Here is a 27652-nt window from a genome sequence, read left to right as displayed (position 1 = left end):
GTGATGTCACCGTCACTTAGTGTAAAATGGCGGCTGTATTGGTATTGGGTAGTCTGGTGACTATTTCAGGTGGACGCGATCGCCCCTTTCAGAAGGAGACTTTGAAATAACCAAAAAATTGCCGTTTTAAAAACCACCCCTCCCCTGGTGCTCAGCTGTTGTAGAGTGCCCCCCCCCCAACTGCTCCGGAGGGACAGAAACACAAAGGAGAGCATCTCTTACTCATCATAGTCTCTGACCGTTATTATTTTTATTATTGTCATCTATTTAGCCGACCTGTCTCCCCTCCTCGCCAGGATTCACGACCGGAGGAGAGAGGGCATATGGCGGACCGGCTACACACACATAATTACATTCATACTTACATACACAAAGATCCCCCATATAACCTTAACGGACTGTTGGGGCAAGCGCTGTGAGCACCTATGAAGGCCAGGACGGCACACGAGGAAGCGGGTGGCCAACACGACGCCCGGCCACCTTTGCCTACCCAGTGGCGATGGTTACACACCTTGCCAGGTACTCCTTTGAGGCTGAGTCGACCTAGGGGTGGCGCAGGGCCGGTTCATATAATCGTCACCGGTGTTACATACATCCGTACATATGTAACAGTTAGGCTTGGTGGCCAGTCCAATGCCAGAAGTCTTAAGGACTTCACAGGCAGGCAGAGTTTAAAAATAGCAGAGCCACTGACTTGGTCAGTGATGCCACCACACCGATCTGATTGGAAGGCATCGGAGCATTCAAATCATATCGGTGCAAGGGGAACAGGCAGGAAGATTAAAATAATTAATAAGGGACTGTTGATAACCATTGGAAAAGGAGAATGGGGAGTGGAAGATAGAAGAGAACCTTCTGGAAAGGGGGGTACAGTATATATATGAAGAGCCCGAGAGAGATCTCGGGGCGCATTCTGGAGTGAATCGTCTATAAGTATCGTCTCTATATGTCTGCACATTATCAGCGAATAAACCATACAGTTGAGCTATACTTAACCTCGTCCGAAGTCCTTTTCACATACATCCTAACATACACACATAGATCCTTACATACACAAATAGATCCTTACATACATACACACATGCATCCTTACATGCACACATATATACTTACATACACACATACATCCTTACATACATATACACCCTTACACACACACACATTCTTCCTTACAGAACCGCCATTCGCCACTAAGTGGCGGTGACGTCACCACGACGCTTATGCCAGGCCATGTGCACCTTGAGGCCACGTGAAGTGTTGAACGCCCGCTGACAGGTCACTGGGCAGACCTAGGTGCCACGGGTCGACCGACTGAGATGACTGAGATGACTGGCTGATGCACCACCTGTGCCCCCTATGGCGCTCTGCTCGTTGTTGTGAGCGTCGCTCCTCCGCCATCTGTTGTTGCTAGAGGGCGACTGCCTCCAACTGCCCAGTAGCGTCCTTCACGAGCCTCCTCCACTGAGGCTGATCTTGACACCGCTGGTACCAGTCATCGGCTCCACGTCCTCCTGTACCACATCACTCCATCTCTTCTCTAGCCCATGCCGTGCCCGTTTAGCCCCCTCTATCCGGCCGAACTAAAGCTGTTTAGGCATGCGGTGGCTGGGCATGCGGGGCTACATGACCTAGCCAACGCAGCCTTGCCTGCCGGAGGAGCTCACCGATGGGACTTTGCCCAGATCTTTCAAGGATTTGTGAGCTCCTCACACAATCCAGCCTGGTTAAACCCAGGATGGATCGTAGCCAGGCCAGCCTAAATGTTTCCAACTGGTGAAAATGCTCAATTAGAGGGGTCCACGTTTCGCAAGCATAGAGAAGGGAGGGAATGACCGTGGCTGAAAATACCTGAAGCTTCGTGCGGAGCGACAGACCAGGTAGCTTCCACACAGCGTTACGCACCCGATGAAAAGATATTGCCGCTCGACTGATTCGGAGTGAGACCTCTGCTGTTAAACCGGAGCCGGTCATGAGCATACTGCCCAGGTATAGAAAACTCTCCACTCTCTCCACAACTGCCCAATCACCGATTGGGAGCTGTGGGGGTGGAGTGTCCGATGGTACAAAATACCCAGGCAGGTGCTTAGTTTTGGTGGGGCTGATGGTAAGGCCCCACCTCTTAGTGGCACGCTGCAGTTTCAGCAGCAGCATCTCCAACTCCTCCTCTGAATGAGCAGCAATTACCAAATCATCGGCATACATAATGTGGTTGACCAATAGGGAGCCATCCCTTGACCGCACCCGGACATCGATCAGCCTCCCATTATATCTGTACCAAATGGAAATTCCCCCGGTACAGCTATTGAAGGCTTCACAAACTATGTGGTCAAAATAGATGTTAAATAATGTGGGAGACAAAGGACATCCCTGTCGCACCCCAAGGTGTACAAGGAATGGCTCTGACTCTTGGCTACGTAGTATTACCCAGGCCCGCTCACCATCATGAAGGCCCTTAATGATCGTGAGCAGAGGGTCAGGGACTCCGAAAGCACGAAGAACAACCCAGAGCCCAAGCCTACTGATGGTATCATAGGCCTTCACCAGGTCAATAAAGCATAGATGTAAGTCTTGCTGGAATTCCCTACACCTCTACTGTAGCAGACGGACAGAAAATATGGCATCCGTGCAGGACCGCCCTTATCTGAAACCGCATTGGGGCTCCACAAGCCTCTCCTCAGCGTGCCTAGCAAGGCGATGTTGAATAATCCTTGCCAGGATCTTACCCGGAACACTGAGGAGTGATATGCCCCTGTAGTTGTTACAGTCTGTGCGGCCCCCCCCCCTTCCACCAGAGCATCCTTCCAGTCCTGCGGAACCCGTCCAGTGGTCCAGACTATTGTTACGTCATGTAGGACAGTCTGTGCACAAATGCCACCCTCTCTCAGCATATCGCTTGGAAGATCATCTCTGCCCGGTGCCTTTCTTGGTCTCAGACTCTGGATCGCCTTCAGTACTTCCTCAACAGATGGCACCTCAGTCAGCCACTCACAGGGGGTGACTTCTTCATCCAATATTTGAGGCACCACAGCCTCAGCAGGGTCATCCCCACTTTGTGCCACGATGTTTTCCTGGCTGAGGGATTTCCCCTCCCCCAGGACCTCACAGAAATGCTCAGCAAATCTGCAAACCTGTTCCTGGGGGTCGGAGATTGGATCACCGTTTTTTCCCCTAATGATGGTAATAGGTGTGGCACTGCAGGTTACTTTTTTGATGGAGTTAAATAGGGATTTGTGATCGCCTGGCCACTGAGGCAGACTCCATCTCCTCAGCAACCCGCGACCACCACCCATCCTTGCAGTGCCTCATGGCTCTCCAAACCTCTGAGCGAAGGCTGCGGTAAGCCTCCTCATTCTCTGACGTGGGAAACTGTAGCCGATGAGAGTGGGCCTGTCGCTTTTTCTCAACCAGCCTGAACACCTCCTCTGTCAGCCAGGGACTCTGGAGTGGTCTGGACCGCGTACCCAAAGCAGCCATTGCAGCTGCATGAGTCACAGTCCTAAACCTCACCCATTTACCCTCAACATCAGGAGGAGTAGGAGACGATGCCAACCCCAGCTGCAAGCAATGATGTAATTCTTGCTTGCAACTTCTATCAGCTAGCTGAGACCAGGCCACCTTAGGTTGGAATGGGGTCCTGGGTGTACACCCACCACCAGAGTGGAAGAGTGGCAGGCGCATCTTACAGATGACAAGTCGATGGTCAGAGGGCAGATCAGCTCCACGGTAGGTCCTGGTGTCAAGGACATGGGCTCGCATTCGCTGGTCCATCACTATGTAGTCCAACACACATACATCATTACATACATACACACATGCATCCTTACATGCACACATACATCCTTACATACATACATATACACCCTTACACACATACATCCTTACACACACACATTCATCCTTACACAAACACATGTACATCCTTACACAAATACATACATCCTTACATACATCCTTACGTCAATACCTGCCATTCGCCATTAAATGATGGTGACATCACCATGGTTTCTGTGCCAGGCCAGGTGCACTTTGAGGCCACGTGAAGTGTCGAAAGGCTCGCTGACAGATCATGAGACAGACCCAGGAAGTGCCATGGGTTGGCTGACTGAAATGATTCGCAGATGCACCACCAGCTGTACCCACTACTGTACCAACTTGCTGCATTTTAGCCGCCGGGCACTCCGCTCGTTGTTGTGAGCATCGGTCCTCTGCCCTCCGTTGTTGCTGGAGGGCGACTGCCTCCAACTGCCCAAGAGCATCCTTCACCAGCCTCCTCCATAGAGGCTGATCTTGACACCGCTGGTACCAATCTTCGGCAAGTGCACTCAGCTCCACATCATCCTGTACCACATCACTCCATCTCTTCTCTAGCCCGTGCCGTGCCCATTTAGCCCCCTCTATTTTGCCAAACAGAAGCTGCTTGGATATGTGGTCGCTGGGCATGCAGGCTACATGACCCAGCCAATGCAGCCTTGCCTGCCAGAAGAGCTCACTGATTTCCAGATCTTTCAAGGATTTGTGAGCTCCTCACAATCCAGCCTGGTTAAACCCAGGATGGATCATAGGTAGGCCAGCCTGAATATTTCTAACCGGCGCAGATGTTCCATTAGAGGGGTCCACATTTCACAAGCATACAGAAGAGAGGGCATGAATGTGGCCAAGAAGACCCAAAGCTTTGAGAGGAGCGAAAGACCAGGAAAGTTTGCACACAGCATTACGCACCCAATGAAAAAATAATGCCGATTGATTCAGAGTGAGACCTCTGCTGTCAAACCAGCACTGGTCATAAGAACACTGCCCAGGGATGGGAAACTCTCCACTCTCTCCACAACTGCCCCACAACCAATGTGGAGCTGAGGATGTGGAGCGTTTGATGACACAAAACATCCAGGCCGGTGCTTAGGTTTACTGGGGCTGATGGCAAGACCCCACCTCTTAGTGGAACCCTCGAAGTTCAGCAACAGCACCTCCAACTCCTCCTCTGAGTGAGCAGCAATCACCAGATCATCAGCATACATAGCATGGTTAACCAATAGGAAGTCATCCCTTGACCGCCCCCGGGCATCAATCAGCCTCCCATTGCATCTGTATAACAGATGGAAATTCCTCCGGTACAGTCATAGAAAGCTTCTCGAACTACGTGGTCAAAGTTGATGTTAAATAATATGGGAGCCAGAGGACATCCTTGTCGCCAAGGTGAACATGGAATGGCTCCGACTCCTGGCCACATAGCTTTACCCGGGCCTGCCCACCATCATGAAGGTCCTTAATGATTTTGGACAGAGAATCAGGGACTCCGAAAGCACGGAGAACAATCCACAGCCCTGGTCTGTTGATAGTATCATAGGCCTTGACCAGGTCAATAAAGCAGAGATGTAGGTCTTGTTGGAATTCTCCACAGCTCTGCTGTAGCAGACGGACATTTGCGATGATGTCATGTAGGGCAGTCTGCACACAGATGCCAACCCTTACAAGCAAACATCCTCACACAGATCCTTCAAGAAGCAGTTACACCCTCCTCCTTTTCCTCCTCCTCCTCCACCTGCTCTCCCCCCAACCGCTCCTCCTCCACCCCCTCCCCCCCCTCCCCCTCCTCCTCCTCTTCCTCCTCCTCCTCCCCCGCGTGTGTCTCCATGTGACGCTTGAGCACCGACTTGTAGGCGAAGCCCTTGCCGCACACGGGGCACGCGTGTGGCCTCTCGCCCGTGTGCGAGCGCACGTGGCACACGAGGTTCAGCTGCTTGATGAAGCCCTTGCCGCAGAAGGAGCATGCGTATGGCCGCTCGCCCGTGTGCGTCATCAGGTGGTCCTTGAGGAACTTGGGCACGGTGAAGCCCTTGCCGCACACGGGGCACACGTGGGGCCTCTCGTCCGTGTGTGTCCACGCGTGCCTTTGCAGCGCCGACGACTGGATGAAGCGCTTGCCACAAACGGGGCAGCCGTGCGGCTTCTCGCCCGTGTGCGTCATCATGTGGTCCTTGAGGACCTTGGGGAGGGTGAAGCCCTTGCCGCACACGAAGCATGCGTACGGCCTGGCCGCCGCGGCCACCCGCGCGTCGGCGTCGTCGGCCGAGGCGGCTCCGTCCGCGGGGGAGCCGCGGGCGCGGAGCTGCCGACGCCGACGCCGCTCCTCCTCCTCCTCCTCGGCGGCATGCGTCCGCGCGTGGTACTGCAGCGAGGAGGACTGCGTGAAGCTCTTGCCGCACGCGGGGCACTTGAAGAGCTTTTCGCCCGTGTGGATCCACATGTGGCTGCGGAGCGTGGAGGGGCGCACAAAGCCCTTGTCGCACGCCGGGCACTGGTAGGGCTTCACGTCCATGTGGATCTTGCGGTGGCGCCGGAGGCTCTTGGGCGTCGCAAACTCCTTGCCGCAGTCGGGACAGGCGTGGTGGTGGTGGTGCTGTGGTTTCGGCGGAGGCCGGGGGTCTGATGCGTCGGCGTCACCGTCGCCGGCGTCGTTACCGTCACCGTCGTCCGCTCTGTAGGCGCGGGGATTGCCCAGGACCTGCTGTTGCTGCCGCCGTCGCTGGCCCTTGCTGGCGTTCGTCCGCATCGATCGCAGCCGCATGCGTGGCTGAAGGCCAAACTCCCTGGCGAGCTCGCTGCGGTAGTCCTCCTCGCTCTCTCGTCCCATGAGGCCGCCGCCGCCGAGCGCGGAGCCTGCGGTCATCGGGCACCGCCGGGCAGGTGAAAGCGAGGTGTTAAAAATAACAAAAATAAACTTTCAAACTTGCTAAGGTTTTACATTATTGAGAGAAAGCGATTTTCTACGCTCGCATGTGTGCATGTGTGCGTGTGTGTGCATGCGTGTGTGTGCGTGTGTCCGTGTGTGTGTCCGCGTGCGTGTCCGTGTGTGTGTGCGTGTCCAAGTGTAAAACTACGTGGCCGGGAGTCAGAGCCATTCCCTGTACACCTTGGGGTGCGACAGGGATGTCCTCTGGCTCCAACATTATTTAACATCTATTTTGACACCGTAGTTCGCGAAGCCTTCAATAGCTGTACCGGAGGAATTACCATATGGTACAGATACAATGGGAGGCTGATCGACACCCGGGTGCGGTCAAGGGATGGCTCCCTATTGCTCAACCACGTTATGTATGCTGATGATTTGGTAATGTCCAGGTCGTCCTCCCTCCCTCCCCCCATCTCCCCCCTCCATATCCCCCCTCCCTCTCCTTCACCTCTCCCCTCCCTCAACCCTGCATCTCTCCTCTCCCTCTCCCTTCCTCCATCTCCCTCCCCCCCATCTCCCTCCATAATGCCCTCCCTCCCTCTCCTTCCCCTCCCCCCCATCTCCCTCCCTCCCGTACCGTCGTCGTCGTCGCCCTCCACCTCCACCTCGATCTCGGCCACGCCCGGCGAGGCACCTCGTCCTCGCCAGGAGGCCACGGCCGGCCCGGGCCTCAAGGTGGAGCCGTCGTGCAAGATCCGGCACTCCAGAGCGGCGGCCTCGTCATCGTCGTCGTCAATGCAGTCTGTCTCCATGTCCTCTTCTTTGATGTAGAGGACATCATCACCACCTCCTCCATCGTCATCTCCATCATCATCATCACCTCCACCGTCATCACCACCACCACCATGTCCATCGCTATCACCTCCTCCATCATCATCTCCTCTATGATCATCTCCTACTCCTCCGTCACCTCCATCGCTCTGCATGTTCTCTTCTTTGATGTAGAGGACATCATCACCTCCTCCTCTTCCTCCATCATAATCTCCACAACCATCATCACCATCATCACCTCCTCCATCATCATCACCAATTCCATCGCTATCACCTCCATCATCATCATCACCTCCTCCTCCATCTCCTCCTCTTCCGTCACCTCCATCGCTCTGCGTGTCCTCTTCTTTGATCTGAATGTCGCCTCCATGAGCTGGGAGAGATCGCAACCAATCGGAAGGTTCACGTTAAGAGGGCAGGTGGAGGGTATCTGATGAGTTATGATGCTCTTTGCTTGTCACAGATGGCCCAGTAGGGAGGCACGGGGGGGGGGGGGGGGGGTTAGAAAGTTGCAACAACCACAACAACAACACGACACTCACAATCACGATGGGAGTGCAAAGTATAGTGTATAGTCGTGTGGTGTATAGTAGTGTATAGTAGTGTGGTGTATAGTGTAGTGTATAGTAGTGTGGTGTATAGTAGTGTAGTGTATAGTAGTGTGGTGTATAGTAGTGTATAGTAATGTGGTGTATAGTGTAGTGTATAGTAGTGTGGTGTATAGTAGTGTAGTGTATAGTAGTGTGGTGTATAGTGTAGTGTATAGTGTAGTGTATAGTAGTGTAGTGTATAGTGTAGTGTATAGTAGTGTAGTGTATAGTGTAGTGTATAGTAGTGTAGTGTATAGTGTAGTGTATAGTAGTGTGGTGTATAGTAGTGTATAGTAGTGTCATGTATAGTAGTGTAGTGTATAGTAGTGTAGTGTATAGTGTAGTGTATAGTGTATATTAGTGTAGTGTATAGTAGTATAGTTGGGGTGTAGGGAGCTCTGGGTAGAGGTAGTACCTTTGTTTTCTGGTAGCTGCACTCAATTTTTGAGTGGACGGAAACACTGGTCCTCATCCATCTCCTAAATCTCTGACGTCTGGCTCTTAGTGCCACACCCCGGTAAACCGCTTCAGCTGGCGGGCTAAACGACGTCAGGGGGTGATGTCAACACTGCATCACTGGGCGAATGAACTCCCACGACGGAGTCACCGGCCAGGGCGGAAGGGTCTCGTTAGGACCCAAAGGCCAAGTGTTCGGGACTAAGGCGCGCCACTTCGTTACTGTGGACTGCGGCTGTGGCCTACCAGCTATGGTTTGAAATAGCAGGGAAGGTGGATCTCTTCAGCCTTGGAAGGCCGTCTACCTAGGAAAAGGAAACTGATGTAAAACCTACGGCCAGAGGACCTCGCTGTCACCGTCCCAGCTTGCTAGGCCATGGCAGACGAACCCCGGGTTTAAAGGGTGGGGTTAGTTCTGCGCACACTGCACTCCACTTGAAAGCTCCTTTGTGCAGGCAAGAAGGTAATCTTCACGTCTACCCCCCCCCCCCCCCCTCCGGTCTCACTAAGTCCTGTAGCGATGGGAAAGGGGCGAACTCGGCAGGTGTAAGATGACACTGGCAGCCGCAGTCTCAATCCTGCATGCAGGCGGCTCAGGCGCAAGTGGTCGTCTGATGATGACCTGGAAACGACATCATCACCCGGCAGCACCCTGAGCGACCAAGCAGCCTTTTCTAGGGACAGCACTGCTTGCTCCACACGGAGAGGGGCCTAGAAAAGGTGGCCTAAACAAAGCTCGTCTCCTCCTCCCTTAGTTGGCTTACCGCGGTCAACGGGCATCTTCATATGCGGTCGAATTACATCAAAGAATCGACGGCGCATCCCACTCGCCTTAAAAGGTGGGAAAGGACTCAAACTCGCATGATGAAACATCAAAACCATGCTAGACTCAGCTGACAGCACTCGACCTGAGCGACGATCTGCTTTAATCGCACACGAACTCGCTCGGCTGGATGTTGACATCGCCGCCCTCAGCGAAATCCGCTTTTCAGAGGAAGGCAGTCTGAGGGAGCATGACGCAGGTTACACTCTCTACTGGTCAGGTAAACCAGCGACAGAGAGACGCCGATCAGGTGTCAGCTTCATGATCAGGGACTTTATCGCTACCAAGCTTGCAAGCCTGCCAACTGGTCACTCTGACCGCATCATTTCAATGTGTCTAACACTTCGTGACCAACAACACGCAACGCTGCTCAGTGTGTACGCTCCAACTCTCCAGGCAGATCCCGCTGATAAAGACAAGTTTTACTCCGACCTACACAGCCTTCTGCAGGATATCCCAGCTGACAACAAGATTGTCATCCTTGGCGACTTCAACGCCAGAGTGGGCAGAGACTTGGAAACCTGGAAAGGCGTACTTGGAAGGCACGGTGTGGGCAGCTGCAACGACAATGGACGCTTGTTACTTGAACTCTGTGCGGAACAGCAGCTTTCCATTACCAACACCATCTTCCAGCAGAAAGACAGTCTGAAGACAACCTGGATGCACCCTCGGTCAAAACATTGGCATCTCATAGAGTACATCCTTGTGAGCCAGCGTGACCTAAAAGATGTCTTTCACACCAGGGTAATGCCCAGCGCCGAGTGTCACACAGACCACCGTCTTGTCCGCTGCAAACTCAGCATTCACTTTAAACCCAGACCAAGGAAAGGTGGTGCCCCGAGGAAGAAGTTCAAAGTCTGCAGCCTTCAGTCTGCCGCGGTCAAAGCAGCTTTCCAGAAAAGCCTACGATCTAGGCTAGAGGAACCGAGCTGCCTAGGAGACGCGCCTCCGGTTCATGAAGTGCTGTGGGACCGCATCAAAGCTGTTGTTCTGCAAACATCTGAAGATACCCTCGGATTCTCCACGAAGAAAAACAGAGATTGGTTCGATGAGAACAACTTAGAAGTCCAGGAACTGCTGTCACAGAAGAGATCAGCACACCAGGCCCACCTGGCCCGACCATCCTGCCCGCACAAAAAGCAGCCTTCCGCCTGGAATGCAGGACCATCCAGCGCAAGCTTCGAGAGATTCAGAACGAGTGGTGGACCAACCTCGCAGTAAAAACTCAGGTTTGTGCTGATACTGGCGACTACAGGGGATTCTACGAAGCTCTAAAAGCGGTATATGGCCCCTCGTACCAAATCCTGAGCCCCCTGCGGGGTGCAGACGGGAAAGAACTGCTCACCGAAAAGGACTCAATCCTGAACCGCTGGTCTGAGCACTTCTACACGCTCTTCAATGCTAGCCGCTCAGTCCAAGAACCAGCGATTGACCGCATCCCACAACAACCAGTGAAAACCGAACTGGATGTGGCACCAACATTACAAGAGACTGAGGAAGTCATTAAACAGCTGAAGAGTGGTAAAGCTGCAGGAGTTGATGGCATCCCTCCTGAAGTATGGAAGAACGGAGGCCCAGCACTGCACACCAAACTCCATGAATTCTTCGTCTGGTGCTGGGAGCAGGGTAAACTCCCTCAAGATCTCAAAGATGCAGTCATCATCACCCTGTACAAGAACAAAGGGGAGAAATCAGACTGTTCCAATTATCGTGGCATAACACTTCTGTCCATCGCCGGCAAAATCCTCGCAAGAGTACTGCTGAATAGACTGGTACCCGTGTAGTGACGGTACGCGCTGACAAGGGGGGAGCGTGTGAGAGCGCGTCGGGTGTGGCTACATCGCGTGGTATAGTGGTGACGCGCGCTGACAGTGATTGATCGTGTGGCAGCACGTGGTGAGTGGTTGTGTGCGCTGACACAAGCTGGGAAAAAGGATCGTGTGGCAGCGCGTGGTGATTGGTCAACTAGGGTGGGTGCTCACATCGAGGTCCGCATAGGCTCCGTCTCCCCGGGAGCGGATGACTATAAAAGGCGATGCGCAGGGGCGCTCGGGGAGTTAGTAACCAGTGAAGATCGAAGACGGAGTTGGAAGAGATAGGGCCCTGAGACCCCTAGTCCCGCTGTCCTTGTAAGGGCCGGGACCCTGTGCGGCTCAGAGGCGAGACCGTGGGACCCGCGGCCTGACGTCCTTGTGAGGCGAGGCTGTGGGACCCAGTGGTCGAGACCCATACCCCAGCCGGGGTGGGTTCCCTGGAAGCTACGGGGCGGGAGAGCCCGGGTGTGTGTAGCCGGGGGAACCGCGTAGCGTAGGCTACAGTTGGCCACACGTGTTAATGAGTTTGGTGTTAATAAAAGTGTGCTACCCGTCAAGTCGTCTCCCGCCCAAATTCCTACATTACACCCGCAATAGCTGAAGATCACCTCCCAGAGACCCAGTGTGGCTTTAGAGCCAACCGGGGAACCACAGACATGGTGTTTGTCCTGAGGCAGATTCAGGAAAAGTGCCGGGAGCAAAACAAAGCGCTGTACGTCACCTTTGTGGACCTGACAAAAGCGTTTGACACCGTGAGCAGGCAGGGACTTTGGAAAATCCTGGAAAAGCCAAGCTGCCCACCGAAGTTCCTCACCATGATCGTCCAGCTTCATGAAGACCAGCTTGGACAAGTCAGACATAGCAACAATCTCTCGCAGCCCTTCCCTATTGCAAACGGCGTGAAACAGGGCTGTGTTCTTGCTCCCACGCTGTTCACCATTTTGTTCAGCATGATGCTCCAGCAGGCCACAGAGGACCTCGACGACGCTGATGGCGTATACATCTGTGTTCGTCTCGACAGGAGCGTGTTCAACCTGAGGCGTTTGCAGGCCCACACAAAGATCATGGAGCAACTGATCAGGGAGCTGCTTTTTGCTGACGATGCCGTCCTCCTTGCTCACACAGAGGCAGCTATGCAGCGAATTACGTCCTGTTTCACGAAAACAGCTCAGATCTTCGGCCTTGAAGTCAGCCTGAGGAAGACTGAAGTTCTTCATCAGTCCGCACCCCATGAGGAGCACCATCCACCAAGCATCTTCATTGAACAAACAGAACTGAAAGCTGTCCACCAGTTCAACTACTTGGGGTGCGTGATCTCGTCTGACGCCAAGATCGACAACGAAGTCGACAACAGGCTGGCCAAGGCAAACAGTGCATTTGGCAGACTATACAAACGTGTCTGGAACAACAGCAACCTTAAAAGAGCCACAAAGGTCAACGTCTACAAAGCTGTTGTGCTGACCACTCTCCTGTATGGCGCTGAGTCCTGGGTCACGTACCGTCGTCACCTGAGTCTCCTCGAGCGTTTCCATCAGCGCTGCCTCCGCACAATCTTCAATATTCACTGGAGTGACTTCGTCGCCAACACTGAAGTCCTCAAGTCAGCGAAGGTTATCAGCATCGAGGTCATGGTCCTCAAGACACAGCTTCGTGATGGCTGTTGTTCCTCGCTGGGCCCCGAAACGCCGGCCGTGCGAGCGGTGTGATGGGGCCGGACGACCACGTGCAGAGACCGGGACGAGCGACCGCCGGGCGACGGCGGCCACATGTTTCAAGTGTGGCCGACGAGGCCATTTCGCCCTGGATTGCTGCTGCCGACCTCTGCCTTCTCAGCTCCCGTCGGGCCGGCTTCCATCTCCTCCACCGGACGCGGATCCACGGCACGCTCGGGCAAGTCGACACACATCGGACACCCGGCAGGTCTTGTCACATCACCCATCCACTTGCACACATGTTTGCACTCTGGACGGTAATTGTGGTGTACCTGTGTCGATGCAATGGAAAAAATTGGCCCGTAGGGTGGTGGCTGCCGCGTCGGGGTCCTGTGCAGCGCTGCCTACCTTGCCCTGTCCGGTTATGGGGGCGATTTCGAACAATGAAGGCCAGGATGTACCCGTTGGCGCCGACGATACGCTGCATTTGCCGCACTCGGTGTGGCTACGCGAGCAGGAGGCCGATGCCTCTCTGGCTCCGCTGCGGAAACTGATCGGGAAACCGAAATCTCATTTGGCGGGATGGAAATGGCAGATGTTCCGGGGCCAGGCGGGACAGATGGAGTGTCTGACCGTTCACGCCTGGTTGTGCCGACATCCCTTCGCCACGACCTGCTCCGCGCTCTGCACGCCGACAAACTGATGCACTTCGGCGTGCAGAAAACGTTGGCCGCGATGCAGCAGGATTTCTTTTGGCCCGGCATGATGGCAGATGTCAATAACTTTATCCGGTCATGCCATGATTGTGCACAGAGGAAACCACCTCGTCAAAATTATGTTCCGCCACTACGTTCAATTGAGGTATCCCGTATTAATGAGCTAGTTGCTCTGGACATCCTGGGCCCGTTCCCTCCATTGGCTAGGGGAAACAAATACCTTTTGGTCGGGGTCGAATATTTTTCCCGCTGGCCTATGGCCTGGCCTCTGCCTGACCAAACGGCCTCGTCCACTGAGGCTTTCTTGAATGGTTACGTCATGGATAAAGGAGCACCCGAAGGGCTGCTTACGGATGAAGGACGTAACTTCTCCTCCAAATTGCTCAAGGATGTATGCGCTGCGCTGGGCACAAAGAAAATCCGTACTTCCCCGTACCATCCGCAAACGGATGGCATGGTGGAACCCGTTTAACCGCACCCTTTCGGCCATGCTTTGTCACACACCGGGTCGTCCTGGCGGCACGTGTCCACAGGATATTCACCATTTTTCTTGATGTATGGCCGTGAGAATGTACCCCCGATTGATGTGCAACTGGGTGCGGCGGGTAAACAACCGTCCCCTTCCTTGCCTGATCACGTACGGGACTCGCTTATACGGGTTACGGAGGCGCGAGAGGCTGCCAGATGTGCGACGGCCCGTACGCAGGCAAGGAACGAGAGGTATGCGCGTCGATCGCGAACTGATATGTCCTGGTCGGTGGGCGATCTGGCATGGCTTCATTGCCCTCAAGTGCCAGTGGGCACGTCCCCTAAACTGCACAAGCCTTGGCGGGGGCCTGTGAGGCTGGTGGACATTCGGAATCCCCAGAGTGTTCGCATCCAGTACGGCCAACGTCATTGGTATGTCCATTCGTCGCGACTCAAACCTTATGTTGACCCGCGTGCTGGCCCTTCATCTCCACTTGTTGACCTGCCGGGGTCTGGCGTGCCGAATGTGCCACTTGCCTCGCCCGTTGATCCCCAGCGGGGCTGTGTTATACCCCCCGCAGATGAACAGGTTTTGAGGGACGACGAGACCCCAGACGTCCCTCCTCCAACGGGACCTGTCCCAGATACAACGGAAACTGAACATTCTTCTTCTTCTCCACGGCAACCACCTCCTGCTGATCAGTTGGCGAGGCAACCACGCGCGAACAACGGAGAGGGTCCGGCGTCGCGTACGCGATCGAAATCTCTTCCGTTTCGCTAGTATTGATTGCCTTGCGGTCTGTCACCCTGTTGTTACTGCGCTACAGGGGCGCCCTAATGTATGTCTGTTGTTAAATGTTTTGAATATCCCAGCGCGTAGACGCCTACTCCCCCCTTACCTAGTTAATGCGTCTTAGACGCCCTAATAATTATCCTAATGGGATTCAGCTTGTCACCCTTTTCCTAGCCGAGACGGCTGACTTTTTACACCGGGGGGGGGGGGGGGGGGTGATGTAATGTGAGGATATATCCGGCTCAATGACGTATCACAACTCGTCATGATGATTGGCTCTGCCGGTCCTGATTTATAGCCAATGGGGGGAAGCCTAGGAGCGTGGCCCTGACGTAATGGAAAAGTGACAGCTGTAAGTAGGGGATTGGTTCTGCTGGCTTTGACCACATCCAATGGGGAGATGAGTCAGGGGCGTGGTCCCGGCAGCTTACGAGGGGGCCTGGAATATTCCATGGAGGCTAACCAGGATTGGTGGAAACGTACCACGTGACCCGGGTATTAAATAGGGGTGGAGACGAGCGACATGTGGTCAGAACGAGAAGGAACAGAGGAAGGGGGCCACGCGGGAGCGGGGCTCCGGGTTGCCACGTGGCAGTGTGTCTCTCTCTCTATCTGTCCCTCTCACGCTGCCTGTCAGCAGCGTGAAGGAAAAGCTGTATTACAAGTTGAATAAAGGACGGATTCCAGAAGCCGCCTCAACGAGCTTTATTACATATAGTAGTGTAGTGTATAGTAGTGTATAGTAGTGTTGTGTATAGTGTAGTGTATAGTAGTGTGGTGTATAGGAGTGGAGTGTATAGTAGTGGTGTATAGTCGTGTGGTGTATAGTAGTGTATAGTAGTGTGGTGTATCGTGTAGTGTATAGTAGTGTGGTGTATAGTAGTGTAGTGTATAGTAGTGTAGTGTATAGTGTAGTGTATAGTAGTGTGGTGTATAGTAGTGTATAGTAGTGTCGTGTATAGTAGTGTAGTGTATAGTAGTGTAGTGTATAGTAGTGTAGTGTATAGTAGTGTAGTGTATAGTGTAGTGTATAGTAGTGTTGTGTATAGTGTAGTGTATAGTAGTGTAGTGTATAGTAGTATAGTTAATAGTAGTGTGGTGTATAGTAGTGTGGTGTATGGTAGTGTAATGTATAGTAGTGTAGTGTATAGTAGTGTTGTGTATAGTAGTGTATAGTAGTGTTGTGTATAGTGTAGTGTATAGTAGTATTGTGTATAGTGTAGTGTATAGTAGTGTAGTGTATAGTAGTGTAGTGTATAGTAGTGTTGTGTATAGTAGTGTATATTAGTGTAGTGTATAGTTTATAGTAGTGTAGTTTATAGTAGTGTAGTGTATAGCAGTGTAGTGTATAGTAGTATATTGTAGTGTTGTGTATCGTATAGTGTATAGTAGTGTATAGTAGTGTTGTGTATAGTGTAGTGTATAGTAGTGTATAGTAGTGTTGTGTATAGTGTAGTGTATAGTAGTGTGGTGTATAGTGTAGTATATAGTAGTGTAGTGTATAGTAGTGTAGTTTATAGTAGTGTAGTATATAGTGTAGTGTATAGTAGTGTAGTGTATAGTAGTGTGGTGTATAGTAGTGTAGTGTACAGTGTAGTGTACAGTGTAGTGTATAGTAGTGTAGTGTACAATAGTGTAGTGTATAGTAGTGTGGTGTATAGTGTAGTGTATAGTGTAGTGTATAGTAGTGTATAGTGTAGTCACTGTATTGTATAGTAGTGTTGTGTATAGTGTAGTGTATAGTAGTGTGGTGTATAGTGTAGTGTATAGTAGTGTAGTGTATAGTGTAGTGTATAGTAGTGTGGTGTATAGTCGTGTAGTGTATAGTGGTGTATAGTCGTGTAGTGTATAGTCGTGTGGTGTATAGTGTAGTGTATAGTAGTGTGGTGTATAGTAGTGTAGTGTATAGTAGTGTAGTGTATAGTGTAGTGTATAGTAGTGTGGTGTATAGTAGTGTAGTGTATAGTAGTGTATAGTAGTGTTGTGTATAGTGTAGTGTATAGTAGTGTGGTGTATAGGAGTGGAGTGTATAGTAGTGTAGTGTATAGTCGTGTGGTGTATAGTAGTGTATAGTAGTGTGGTGTATCGTGTAGTGTATAGTAGTGTGGTGTATAGTAGTGTAGTGTATAGTAGTGTAGTGTATAGTGTAGTGTATAGTAGTGTGGTGTATAGTAGTGTATAGTAGTGTCGTGTATAGTAGTGTAGTGTATAGTAGTGTAGTGTATAGTAGTGTAGTGTATAGTAGTGTAGTGTATAGTGTAGTGTATAGTAGTGTTGTGTATAGTGTAGTGTATAGTAGTGTAGTGTATAGTAGTATAGTTAATAGTAGTGTGGTGTATAGTAGTGTGGTGTATGGTAGTGTAATGTATAGTAGTGTAGTGTATAGTAGTGTTGTGTATAGTAGTGTATAGTAGTGTTGTGTATAGTGTAGTGTATAGTAGTGTTGTGTATAGTGTAGTGTATAGTAGTGTAGTGTATAGTAGTGTAGTGTATAGTAGTGTTGTGTATAGTAGTGTATATTAGTGTAGTGTATAGTTTATAGTAGTGTAGTTTATAGTAGTGTAGTGTATAGTAGTGTAGTGTATAGTAGTATATTGTAGTGTTGTGTATCGTATAGTGTATAGTAGTGTATAGTAGTGTTGAGTATAGTGTAGTGTATAGTAGTGTATAGTAGTGTTGTGTATAGTGTAGTGTATAGTAGTGTGGTGTATAGTGTAGTATATAGTAGTGTAGTGTATAGTAGTGTAGTTTATAGTAGTGTAGTATATAGTGTAGTGTATAGTAGTGTAGTGTATAGTAGTGTGGTGTATAGTAGTGTAGTGTACAGTGTAGTGTACAGTGTAGTGTATAGTAGTGTAGTGTACAATAGTGTAGTGTATAGTAGTGTGGTGTATAGTGTAGTGTATAGTGTAGTGTATAGTAGTGTATAGTGTAGTCACTGTATTGTATAGTAGTGTTGTGTATAGTGTAGTGTATAGTAGTGTGGTGTATAGTGTAGTGTATAGTAGTGTAGTGTATAGTGTAGTGTATAGTAGTGTGGTGTATAGTCGTGTAGTGTATAGTGGTGTATAGTCGTGTAGTGTATAGTCGTGTGGTGTATAGTGTAGTGTATAGTAGTGTGGTGTATAGTAGTGTAGTGTATAGTAGTGTAGTGTATAGTGTAGTGTATAGTAGTGTGGTGTATAGTAGTGTAGTGTATAGTAGTGTGGTGTATAGTGTAGTGTATAGTAGTGTAGTGTATAGTGTTGTAGTGTATAGTGTAGTGTATAGTAGTGTAATGTATAGTAGTGTGGTGTATAGTAGTGTGGTGTATAGTAGTGTATAGTAGTGTCGTGTATAGTAGTGTAGTGTATAGTAGTGTAGTGTATAGTAGTGTAGTGTATAGTGTAGTGTATAGTAGTGTTGTGTATAGTGTAGTGTATAGTAGTGTGGTGTATAGTGTAGTGTATAGTGTAGTGTATAGTAGTGTATAGTGTAGTCACTGTAGTGTATAGTAGTGCTGTGTATAGTGTAGTGTATAGTAGTGTGGTGTATAGTGTAGTGTATAGTAGTGTAGTGTATAGTGTAGTGTGGTGTATAGTCGTGTAGTGTATAGTGTAGTGTATAGTAGTGTGGTGTATAGTCATATAGTATATAGTAGTGTAGTGTATAGTAGTGTGGTATATAGTCGTGTGGTGTATAGTAGTGTATATTAATGTGGTGTATCGTGTAGTGTATAGTAGTGTGGTGTATAGTAGTGTAGTGTATAGTGTAGTGTATAGTAGTGTGGTGTATAGTAGTGTAGTGTATAGTAGTGTGGTGTATAGTGTAGTGTATAGTAGTGTAGTGTATAGTGTTGTAGTGTATAGTGTAGTGTATAGTAGTGTAATGTATAGTAGTGTGGTGTATAGTAGTGTGGTGTATAGTAGTGTGGTGTATAGTAGTGTATAGTAGTGTCGTGTATAGTAGTGTAGTGTATAGTAGTGTAGTGTATAGTAGTGTAGTGTATAGTGTAGTGTATAGTAGTGTTGTGTATGGTGTAGTGTATAGTAGTGTAGTGTACAGTAGTATAGTTAATAGTAGTGTGGTGTATAGTAGTGTGGTGTATAGTAGTGTGGTGTATAGTAGTGTAGTGTATAGTAGTGTAGTGTATAGTAGTGTTGTGTATAGTAGTGTATAGTAGTGTTGTGTATAGTGTAGTGTATAGTAGTGTTGTGTATAGTGTAGTGTATAGTAGTGTAGTGTATAGTAGTGTAGTGTATAGTAGTGTTGTGTATAGTAGTGTATAGTAGTGTAGTGTATAGTGTATAGTAGTGTAGTTTATAGTAGTGTCGTGTATAGTAGTGTAGTTTATAGTAGTGTAGTGTATAGTGTAGTATATAGTAGTGTAGTGTATAGTAGTGTGGTGTATAGTAGTGTAGTGTACAGTGTAGTGTATAGTGTAGTGTATAGTAGTGTAGTGTACAGTAGTGTAGTGTATAGTAGTGTGGTGTATAGTGTAGTGTATAGTGTAGTGTATAGTAGTGTATAGTGTAGTCACTATAGTGTATAGTAGTGTTGTGTATAGTGTAGTGTATAGTAGTGTGGTGTATAGTGTAGTGTATAGTAGTGTAGTGTATAGTGTAGTGTGGTGTATAGTCGTGTAGTGTATAGTGTAGTGTATAGTAGTGTGGTGTATAGTCGTATAGTATATAGTAGTGTAGTGTATAGTAGTGTGGTGTATAGTCGTGTAGTGTATAGTGGTGTATAGTCGTGTAGTGTATAGTCATGTGGTGTATAGTAGTGTATAGTAATGTGGTGTATCGTGTAGTGTATAGTAGTGTGGTGTATAGTAGTGTAGTGTATAGTAGTGTAGTGTATAGTGTAGTGTATAGTAGTGTGGTGTATAGTAGTGTAGTGTATAGTAGTGTGGTGTATAGTGTAGTGTATAGTAGTGTAGTGTATAGTGTAGTGTGGTGTATAGTCGTGTAGTGTATAGTGTAGTGTATAGTAGTGTGGTGTATAGTCATATAGTATATAGTAGTGTAGTGTATAGTAGTGTGGTATATAGTCGTGTGGTGTATAGTAGTGTATATTAATGTGGTGTATCGTGTAGTGTATAGTAGTGTGGTGTATAGTAGTGTAGTGTATAGTGTAGTGTATAGTAGTGTGGTGTATAGTAGTGTAGTGTATAGTAGTGTGGTGTATAGTGTAGTGTATAGTAGTGTAGTGTATAGTGTTGTAGTGTATAGTGTAGTGTATAGTAGTGTAATGTATAGTAGTGTGGTGTATAGTAGTGTGGTGTATAGTAGTGTGGTGTATAGTAGTGTATAGTAGTGTCGTGTATAGTAGTGTAGTGTATAGTAGTGTAGTGTATAGTAGTGTAGTGTATAGTAGTGTAGTGTATAGTGTAGTGTATAGTAGTGTTGTGTACAGTAGTATAGTTAATAGTAGTGTGGTGTATAGTAGTGTGGTGTATAGTAGTGTAGTGTATAGTAGTGTAGTGTATAGTAGTGTTGTGTATAGTAGTGTTGTGTATAGTGTAGTGTATAGTAGTGTTGTGTATAGTGTAGTGTATAGTAGTGTAGTGTATAGTAGTGTAGTGTATAGTAGTGTTGTGTATAGTAGTGTATAGTAGTGTAGTGTATAGTTTATAGTAGTGTAGTTTATAGTAGTGTCGTGTATAGTAGTGTAGTGTACAGTGCAGTGTATAGTGTAGTGTATAGTAGTGTAGTGTATAGTAGTGTAGTGTATAGTAGTGTAGTTTATAGTAGTGTAGTGTATAGTGTAGTATATAGTAGTGTAGCGTATAGTAGTGTGGTGTATAGTAGTGTAGTGTACAGTGTAGTGTATAGTGTAGTGTATAGTAGTGTAGTGTACAGTAGTGTAGTGTATAGTAGTGTGGTGTATAGTGTAGTGTATAGTGTAGTGTATAGTAGTGTATAGTGTAGTCACTGTAGTGTATAGTAGTGTTGTGTATAGTGTAGTGTATAGTAGTGTGGTGTATAGTGTAGTGTATAGTAGTGTAGTGTATAGTGTAGTGTGGTGTATAGTCGTGTAGTGTATAGTGTAGTGTATAGTAGTGTGGTGTATAGTCATATAGTATATAGTAGTGTAGTGTATAGTAGTGTGGTATATAGTCGTGTGGTGTATAGTAGTGTATATTAATGTGGTGTATCGTGTAGTGTATAGTAGTGTGGTGTATAGTAGTGTAGTGTATAGTGTAGTGTATAGTAGTGTGGTGTATAGTAGTGTAGTGTATAGTAGTGTGGTGTATAGTGTAGTGTATAGTAGTGTAGTGTATAGTGTTGTAGTGTATAGTGTAGTGTATAGTAGTGTAATGTATTGTAGTGTGGTGTATAGTAGTGTGGTGTATAGTAGTGTGGTGTATAGTAGTGTATAGTAGTGTCGTGTATAGTGTAGTGTATAGTAGTGTAGTGTACAGTAGTATAGTTAATAGTAGTGTGGTGTATAGTAGTGTAGTGTATAGTAGTGTAGTGTATAGTAGTGTAGTGTATAGTGTAGTGTATAGTAGTGTTGTGTATAGTGTAGTGTATAGTAGTGTAGTATACAGTAGTATAGTTAATAGTAGTGTGGTGTATAGTAGTATAGTGTATAGTAGTGTAGTGTATAGTAGTGTTGTGTATAGTAGTGTTGTGTATAGTGTAGTGTATAGTAGTGTTGTGTAGTGTATAGTAGTGTAGTGTATAGTAGTGTAGTGTATAGTAGTGTTGTGTATAGTAGTGTATAGTAGTGTAGTGTATAGTTTATAGTAGTGTAGTTTATAGTAGTGTCGTGTATAGTAGTGTAGTGTACAGTGCAGTGTATAGTGTAGTGTATAGTAGTGTAGTGTATAGTAGTGTAGTGTATAGTAGTGTAGTTTATAGTAGTGTAGTGTATAGTGTAGTATATAGTAGTGTAGCGTATAGTAGTGTGGTGTATAGTAGTGTAGTGTACAGTGTAGTGTATAGTGAAGTGTATTGTAGTGTAGTGTACAGTAGTGTAGTGTATAGTAGTGTGGTGTATAGTGTAGTGTATAGTGTAGTGTATAGTAGTGTATAGTGTAGTCACTGTAGTGTATAGTAGTGTTGTGTATAGTGTAGTGTATAGTCGTGTGGTGTATAGTGTAGTGTATAGTAGTGTGGTGTATAGTCGTATAGTATATAGTAGTGTAGTGTATAGTAGTGTGGTGTATAGTCGTGTAGTGTATAGTGGTGTATAGTCGTGTAGTGTATAGTCATGTGGTGTATAGTAGTGTATAGTAATGTGGTGTATCGTGTAGTGTATAGTAGTGTAGTGTATAGTGTTGTAGTGTATAGTGTAGTGTATAGTAGTGTAATGTATAGTAGTGTGGTGTATAGTAGTGTGGTGTATAGTAGTGTATAGTAGTGTCATGTATAGTAGTGTAGTGTATAGTAGTGTAGTGTATAGTAATGTAGTGTATAGTAGTGTAGTGTATAGTGTAGTGTATAGTAGTGTTGTGTATAGTGTAGTGTATAGTAGTGTAGTGTACAGTAGTATAGTTAATAGTAGTGTGGTGTATAGTAGTGTGGTGTATAGTAGTGTAGTGTATAGTAGTGTAGTGTATAGTAGTGTTGTGTATAGTAGTGTATAGTAGTGCTGTGTATAGTGTAGTGTATAGTAGTGTAGTGTATAGTAGTGTTGTGTATAGTAGTGTAGTGTATAGTAGTGTAGTGTATAGTAGTGTAGTGTATAGTAGTGTTGTGTATAGTAGTGTATAGTAGTGTAGTGTATAGTTTATAGTAGTGTAGTTTATAGTAGTGTAGTGTATAGTAGTGTTGTGTATAGTGTAGTGTATAGTAGTGTATAGTAGTGTTGTGTATAGTGTAGTGTATAGTAGTGTGGTCTATAGTGTAGTGTATAGTAGTGTAGTTTATAGTAGTGTAGTGTATAGTGTAGTGTATAGTAGTGTAGTGTATAGTAGTGTGGTGTATAGTAGTGTAGTGTACAGTGTAGTGTATAGTGTAGTGTATAGTAGTGTAATGTTCAGTAGTGTAGTGTATAGTAGTGTGGTGTATAGTGTAGTGTATAGTAGTGTATAGTGTAGTCACTGTAGTGTATAGTAGTGTTGTGTATAGTGTAGTGTATAGCAGAGGTGGGACAAAGTCATTGTTATGCAAGTCCAAGTCGAGTCTGAAGTCATCAAATTCATGACTCGAGTCTGACTCGAGTCCAAGTCACATGACTCGAGTCCACACCTCAGAGGTGGGACAAAGTCATTGTTATGCAAGTCCAAGTCGAGTCTGAAGTCATCAAATTCATGACTCGAGTCTGACTCGAGTCCAAGTCACATGACTCGAGTCCACACCTCAGGTGTATAGTAGTGTGGTGTATAGTGTAGTGTATAGTAGTGTAGTGTATAGTAGTGTAGTGTGGTGTATAGTCGTGTAGTGTATAGTGTAGTGTATAGTAGTGTGGTGTATAGTCGTATAGTATATAGTAGTGTAGTGTATAGTAGTGTGGTGTATAGTAGTGTAGTGTATAGTAGTGTAGTGTATAGTGTAGTGTATAGTAGTGTGGTGTATAGTCGTATAGTATATAGTAGTGTAGTGTATAGTAGTGTGGTGTATAGTAGTGTAGTGTATAGTAGTGTAGTGTATAGTCGCGTAGTGTATAGTCGCGTAGTGTATAGTCGTGTGGTGTATAGTAGTGTAGTGTATAGTCTAGTGTATAATCATCACCACCACCATCACCACCACGACCATCATGACCATCACCACTACCATCATCATCACCACCACCTTCACCACTACTCCCAACATCGACCATCGATCTTCCAGTCTCCAGAGCTAGACAATGACACACATACAGACGACTACCAAAGACAAATATCCTCCGTATAGCCTGCAACGGACTCTATGGGCAAGTGCTGTTAGTAGCGACTAGCAGCAGCACCTATGAAGGCCGGCACCATGGCACACGAGGGGGTGGGTGGGTGGCCAGCACCACGCCCGGCCGCCTTTGTCTCCCTCGTGGCAACGTTTACACAACACGCACCGGGTACTCATTTGAGGCCGAGTCGACCTAGGGGACACCCAAGTACTGGTTACAGACAATCGTCAGCGGTGTTGGTGGCGGCCGTGAGCGGAAATCGAACTCGGTATGAATCCCGGCGGTGTGGCAGGTGGCATGGAGATGGTGGTGGCGGTGTTGTAGGTGGCCTGGAGATGGTGGTGGCGGTGTCGTAGGTGGCCTGGAGATGGTGGTGGCGGTGTGGGAGGTGGCATGGAGATGGTGGTGACGGTGTGGGAGGTGGCATGGAGATGGTGGTGGCGGTGGCGTAAGTGGCATGGAGATGCTGGTGGCGGTGTGGGAGGTGGCATGGAGATGGTGGTGGCGGTGTGGGAGGTGGCATGGAAATGGTGGTGGCGGTGTCGTAGGTGGCCTGGAGATGGTGGTGGCGGTGTGGGAGGTGGCATGGAGATGGTGGTGACGGTGTGGGAGGTGGCATGGAGATGGTGGTGGCGGTGGCGTAAGTGGCATGGAGATGCTGGTGGCGGTGTGGGAGGTGGCATGGAGATGGTGGTGGCGGTGTGGGAGGTGGCATGGAGATGGTGGTGGCGGTGTGGGAGGTGGCATGGAGATGGTGGTGGCGGTGTCGTAGGTGGACTGGAGATGGTGGTGGCGGTGTCGTAGGTGGTATGGAGATGCTGGTGGCGGTGTGGCATGGAGATGCTGGTGGCGGTGTCGTAGGTGGCATGGAGATGCTGGTGGCGGTGTCGTAGGTGGCATGGAGATGCTGGTGGCGGTGTGGGAGGTGGCATGGAGATGGTGGTGGCGGTGTTGTAGGTGGCCTGGAAATGCGATGGAGGTGAGGAGGAGTTGCACATGACCAAACGTGGGAACCGAAAGCCGCCAAACCCCACCGATTCAAAATGTCCTAAGCCGGGACTCCCGAATGCACCAACGCCCAGCGCTATACGTTCCTGTTACCACCACCACCGCCACTCGCCCCTCACCGGTATCTTGCTCTTCTCTCTCCTCTTTCACCCTGAGAAACGTCTCATGCCTGCGCTCCTCCCCAGTGCCTTCCCGCCTGACGAGCGGCTCCACGGGCAGGTGAAGGGTCACCTCCTCCTCCCCCCCCACCTCCTTCCCGTCGCCTGTGCCGAGCGAAACGCAGCGCAGCAGAGAGAGGCTCACGCTGCTGATGCTGCTGATGATGATCTCTCTCTCGCTGTAGATCAGCCCAAGCCTCCAGTAAACCACGTGGCTTCAGTGTGCTGAGTCTATGGATGGCAGTGCTGAGTCTATGGGTGGCAGTGCTGAGTCTATGGGTGGCAGTGCTGAGTCTATGACAATGCTGAGTCTATGAGTGGCAGTGCTGAGTCTATGGGTAGCAGTGCTCAGTCTATGGGTGACAGTGCTGAGTATATGGGTGGCAATGCTGAGTCTATGGGTGACAGTGCTGAGTCTATGGGTGGCAGTGCTGAGTCTATGGCAGCGCTGAGTCTATGGGTGGCAGTGCTGAGTCTATGGGTGACAGTGCTGCGTCTATGGGTGACAGTGATATGTCTATGGGTAGCAGTGCTGAGTCTATGGGTGGCAGTGCTGAGTCTATGGGTGGCAGTGCTGAGTCTATGGGTAGCAGTGCTGAGTCTACGACAGTGCTGAGCCTATGGCAGTGCTAAGTCTATGGCAGTGCTGAGTCTTTGGTGGCAGTGCTGAGTCTATGACAGTGCTGAGTCTATGACAGTGCTGAGTCTATAACAGTGCTGAGTCTATAGCAGTGCTGAGTCTATTGCAGTGCTGAGTCTATTGCAGTGCTGAGTCTATGGCAGTGCTGAGTCTATGGCAGTGCTGAGTCTATGGAGTCCTCACCCCCAGCCATGTCTCCGTCTCCGCTGCGAGCGTCCATTCTGCGCGACATCTCACGGCCCCAGCGGTCCCCTGCAGCTCCTCGCTGGATGGGCGACGGCGATGATGTTGGAGACTCCTACTTCTCTTCCTCTTAGCGTGACGACAACGATGGCGGTGAAAAAGCTTCCTCGCTCTTCCCACGCCTGAGAATGCAGGCGTAATGAATAATCACTTACTATTTGTAAAGTGGTGGATTTCAATCGTAGATTCCATTGGACTGTGTGCGTGTGTGAGCTGTTGCCGTTGTGATGATAGCAAGATTGCTACTTAAACAAGAAGATATTTTTCTTAATTTTTAACTACACAGCAGCTCAGTGGGACCTTACACCAAGTAACAATAAACTTAGGTTATTTTAGTATGATTCTCTGTGGGTCTCAATGGGTTTCTGTGGGTCTATATGGGTCTGTGGGTCTCAATGGGTCTTTGTGGCTCTCTATGGGTTTTGATGGGTCTCTATGGGTCTCTATGGGTCTCTGTGGGACTCTCTGGGTCTCTCTGGGTCTCTGTGGGTCTCGATGAGTATGAGTCTCTATGGGTCTCTGTGGGTCTCTATGAGTCTCTATGTGTCTCTGAGTATCGATGGGTCTCTGTGGATCTCTGTGGGTCTCGATGGATTTCTGTGGGTCTCTGTGGGTCTCGATGGATCTCGATGAGTTTCTGTGGGTCTCTGTGAGTCTCGATGGGTCTCGATGGGTTTCTGTGGGTCTCTGTGGGTCTCGATGGGTCTCGATGGGTTTCTGTGGGTCTCTATGAGTCTCTGAGTCTCGATGGGTTTCTGTGGGTCTCTGCGGGTCTCGATGGATCTCAATAGGTCTGAGCCACTTGGTTGAGCTATCGTTGTGGTGAGAAAGAGCTACACAGCATCTCAGTGGTGGCCTTACAGCTGGTAACATGAACATAGTTTAGTTTTAGTATGGGTCTCTCTGGGTCTCTGTGGGTCTCTATGGGTCTCTCTAGGTCTCTGTGGGTCTCTATGGGTCTCTTTGGGTCTCTATGGGACTCTCTGGGTCTCTTGTGTATCTCGATGAGTATGGGTCTCTGTGGGTCTCTATGGGTCTCTCTGGGTCTATTTGGGTCTCTATGGGTCTCTATGAGTATGGGTCTCTGTGGGTCTCTATGAATATGGGTCTCTATGGGTCTCTGTGGGTCTCTATGGGTCTCTCTGGGTCTCTATGAGTATCTCTGGGTCTCTATGGGTATCTCTGGGTCTCTATGGGTCTCTCTGGGTCTCTATGGGTCTCTGTGGGACTCTCTGGGTCTCTGAGTCACGATGGGTCTCGATGGGTTTCTGTGGGTCTCGATGGGTTTCTGTGGGTCTCGATGGGTCTCTGAGTCTCGATGGGTTTCTGTGGGTCTCTGTGGGTCTCGATGGATCTCGATAGGTCTGAGCCACTTGGTTGAGCTATCGTTGTGGTGAGAAAGAGCTACACAGCATCTCAGTGGTGGCCTTACAGCTGGTAACATGAACATAGTTTAGTTTTAGTATGGGTCTCTCTGGGTCTCTGTGGGTCTCTATGGGTCTCCATGGGTCTCCATGGGTCTCTATGGGTCTCTCTTGGTCTGTGGGTCTCTCTGGGTCTCTATGGGTCTCTTTGGGTCTCTATGGGTCTCTGTGGGACTCTCTGGTTCTTTGTGGGTCTCGATTAGTATGGGTCTCTGTGGGTCTCTATGAGTATGGGTCTCTGTGGGTCTCTGAGTATTTATAAGTCTCTGTGGGTCTCTATGAGTCTCGGTGGGTATCTGTGGGTCTCTATGGGTCTCTCTACGACGATTTGAGCGTCACCCAGAACATCACAAACCTGCAGCTGACGGGAGGAGCCGCGCCAAGCCTCACGGAGCCGCCTCGCGGAGGAGCCTCACGGAGGAGCCTGACGGAGCCGCCTCACGGAGGAGTCTGACGGAGCCGCCTGACGGAGGAGCCTCACGGAGCCGCCTCACGGAGGAGCTTCACGGAGCCGCCTGAGGGCCGTGGATCTCCTCCTCCCCGCGGGCCCAGCGC

The 27652-nt window shown here is 48.9% G+C and overlaps 1 protein-coding gene across 3 annotated transcripts; it reads right to left on the bottom strand.

Annotated features, from left to right (window-relative positions):
- Positions 1-216: 216 nt before the first annotated feature.
- LOC133360835 (zinc finger protein 497-like) lies at positions 217-27652 on the bottom strand. Of its 3 annotated transcripts, XM_061579722.1 has the most exons (5): positions 27453-27652; positions 25614-25795; positions 24752-24895; positions 7308-7874; positions 217-6657 (listed from the first exon to the last, which is right to left on the bottom strand). In XM_061579722.1, the coding sequence occupies exons 2-5, from the start codon at positions 25660-25662 to the stop codon at positions 5495-5497; spliced, it is 1923 nt and encodes a 640-aa protein (XP_061435706.1). In that variant the 5' UTR covers positions 25663-25795; positions 27453-27652; the 3' UTR covers positions 217-5494. The 3 variants fall into 3 exon arrangements, with proteins under 3 accessions (XP_061435706.1, XP_061435707.1, XP_061435708.1); XM_061579723.1 differs by lacking the exon at positions 24752-24895; XM_061579724.1 differs by lacking the exons at positions 24752-24895; positions 25614-25795; positions 27453-27652 and adding an exon at positions 9312-9349.

The sequence above is a fragment of the Lethenteron reissneri genome, chromosome 69, assembly GCF_015708825.2.
Source record: "Lethenteron reissneri isolate LAM-NWPU_2019-01 chromosome 69, ASM1570882v1, whole genome shotgun sequence".
Classification (NCBI taxonomy): domain Eukaryota; kingdom Metazoa; phylum Chordata; class Hyperoartia; order Petromyzontiformes; family Petromyzontidae; genus Lethenteron; species Lethenteron reissneri.
The sequence above is the reverse complement of the archived record's forward strand: the minus strand, read 5'-3'. Positions and strand labels throughout refer to the sequence as shown.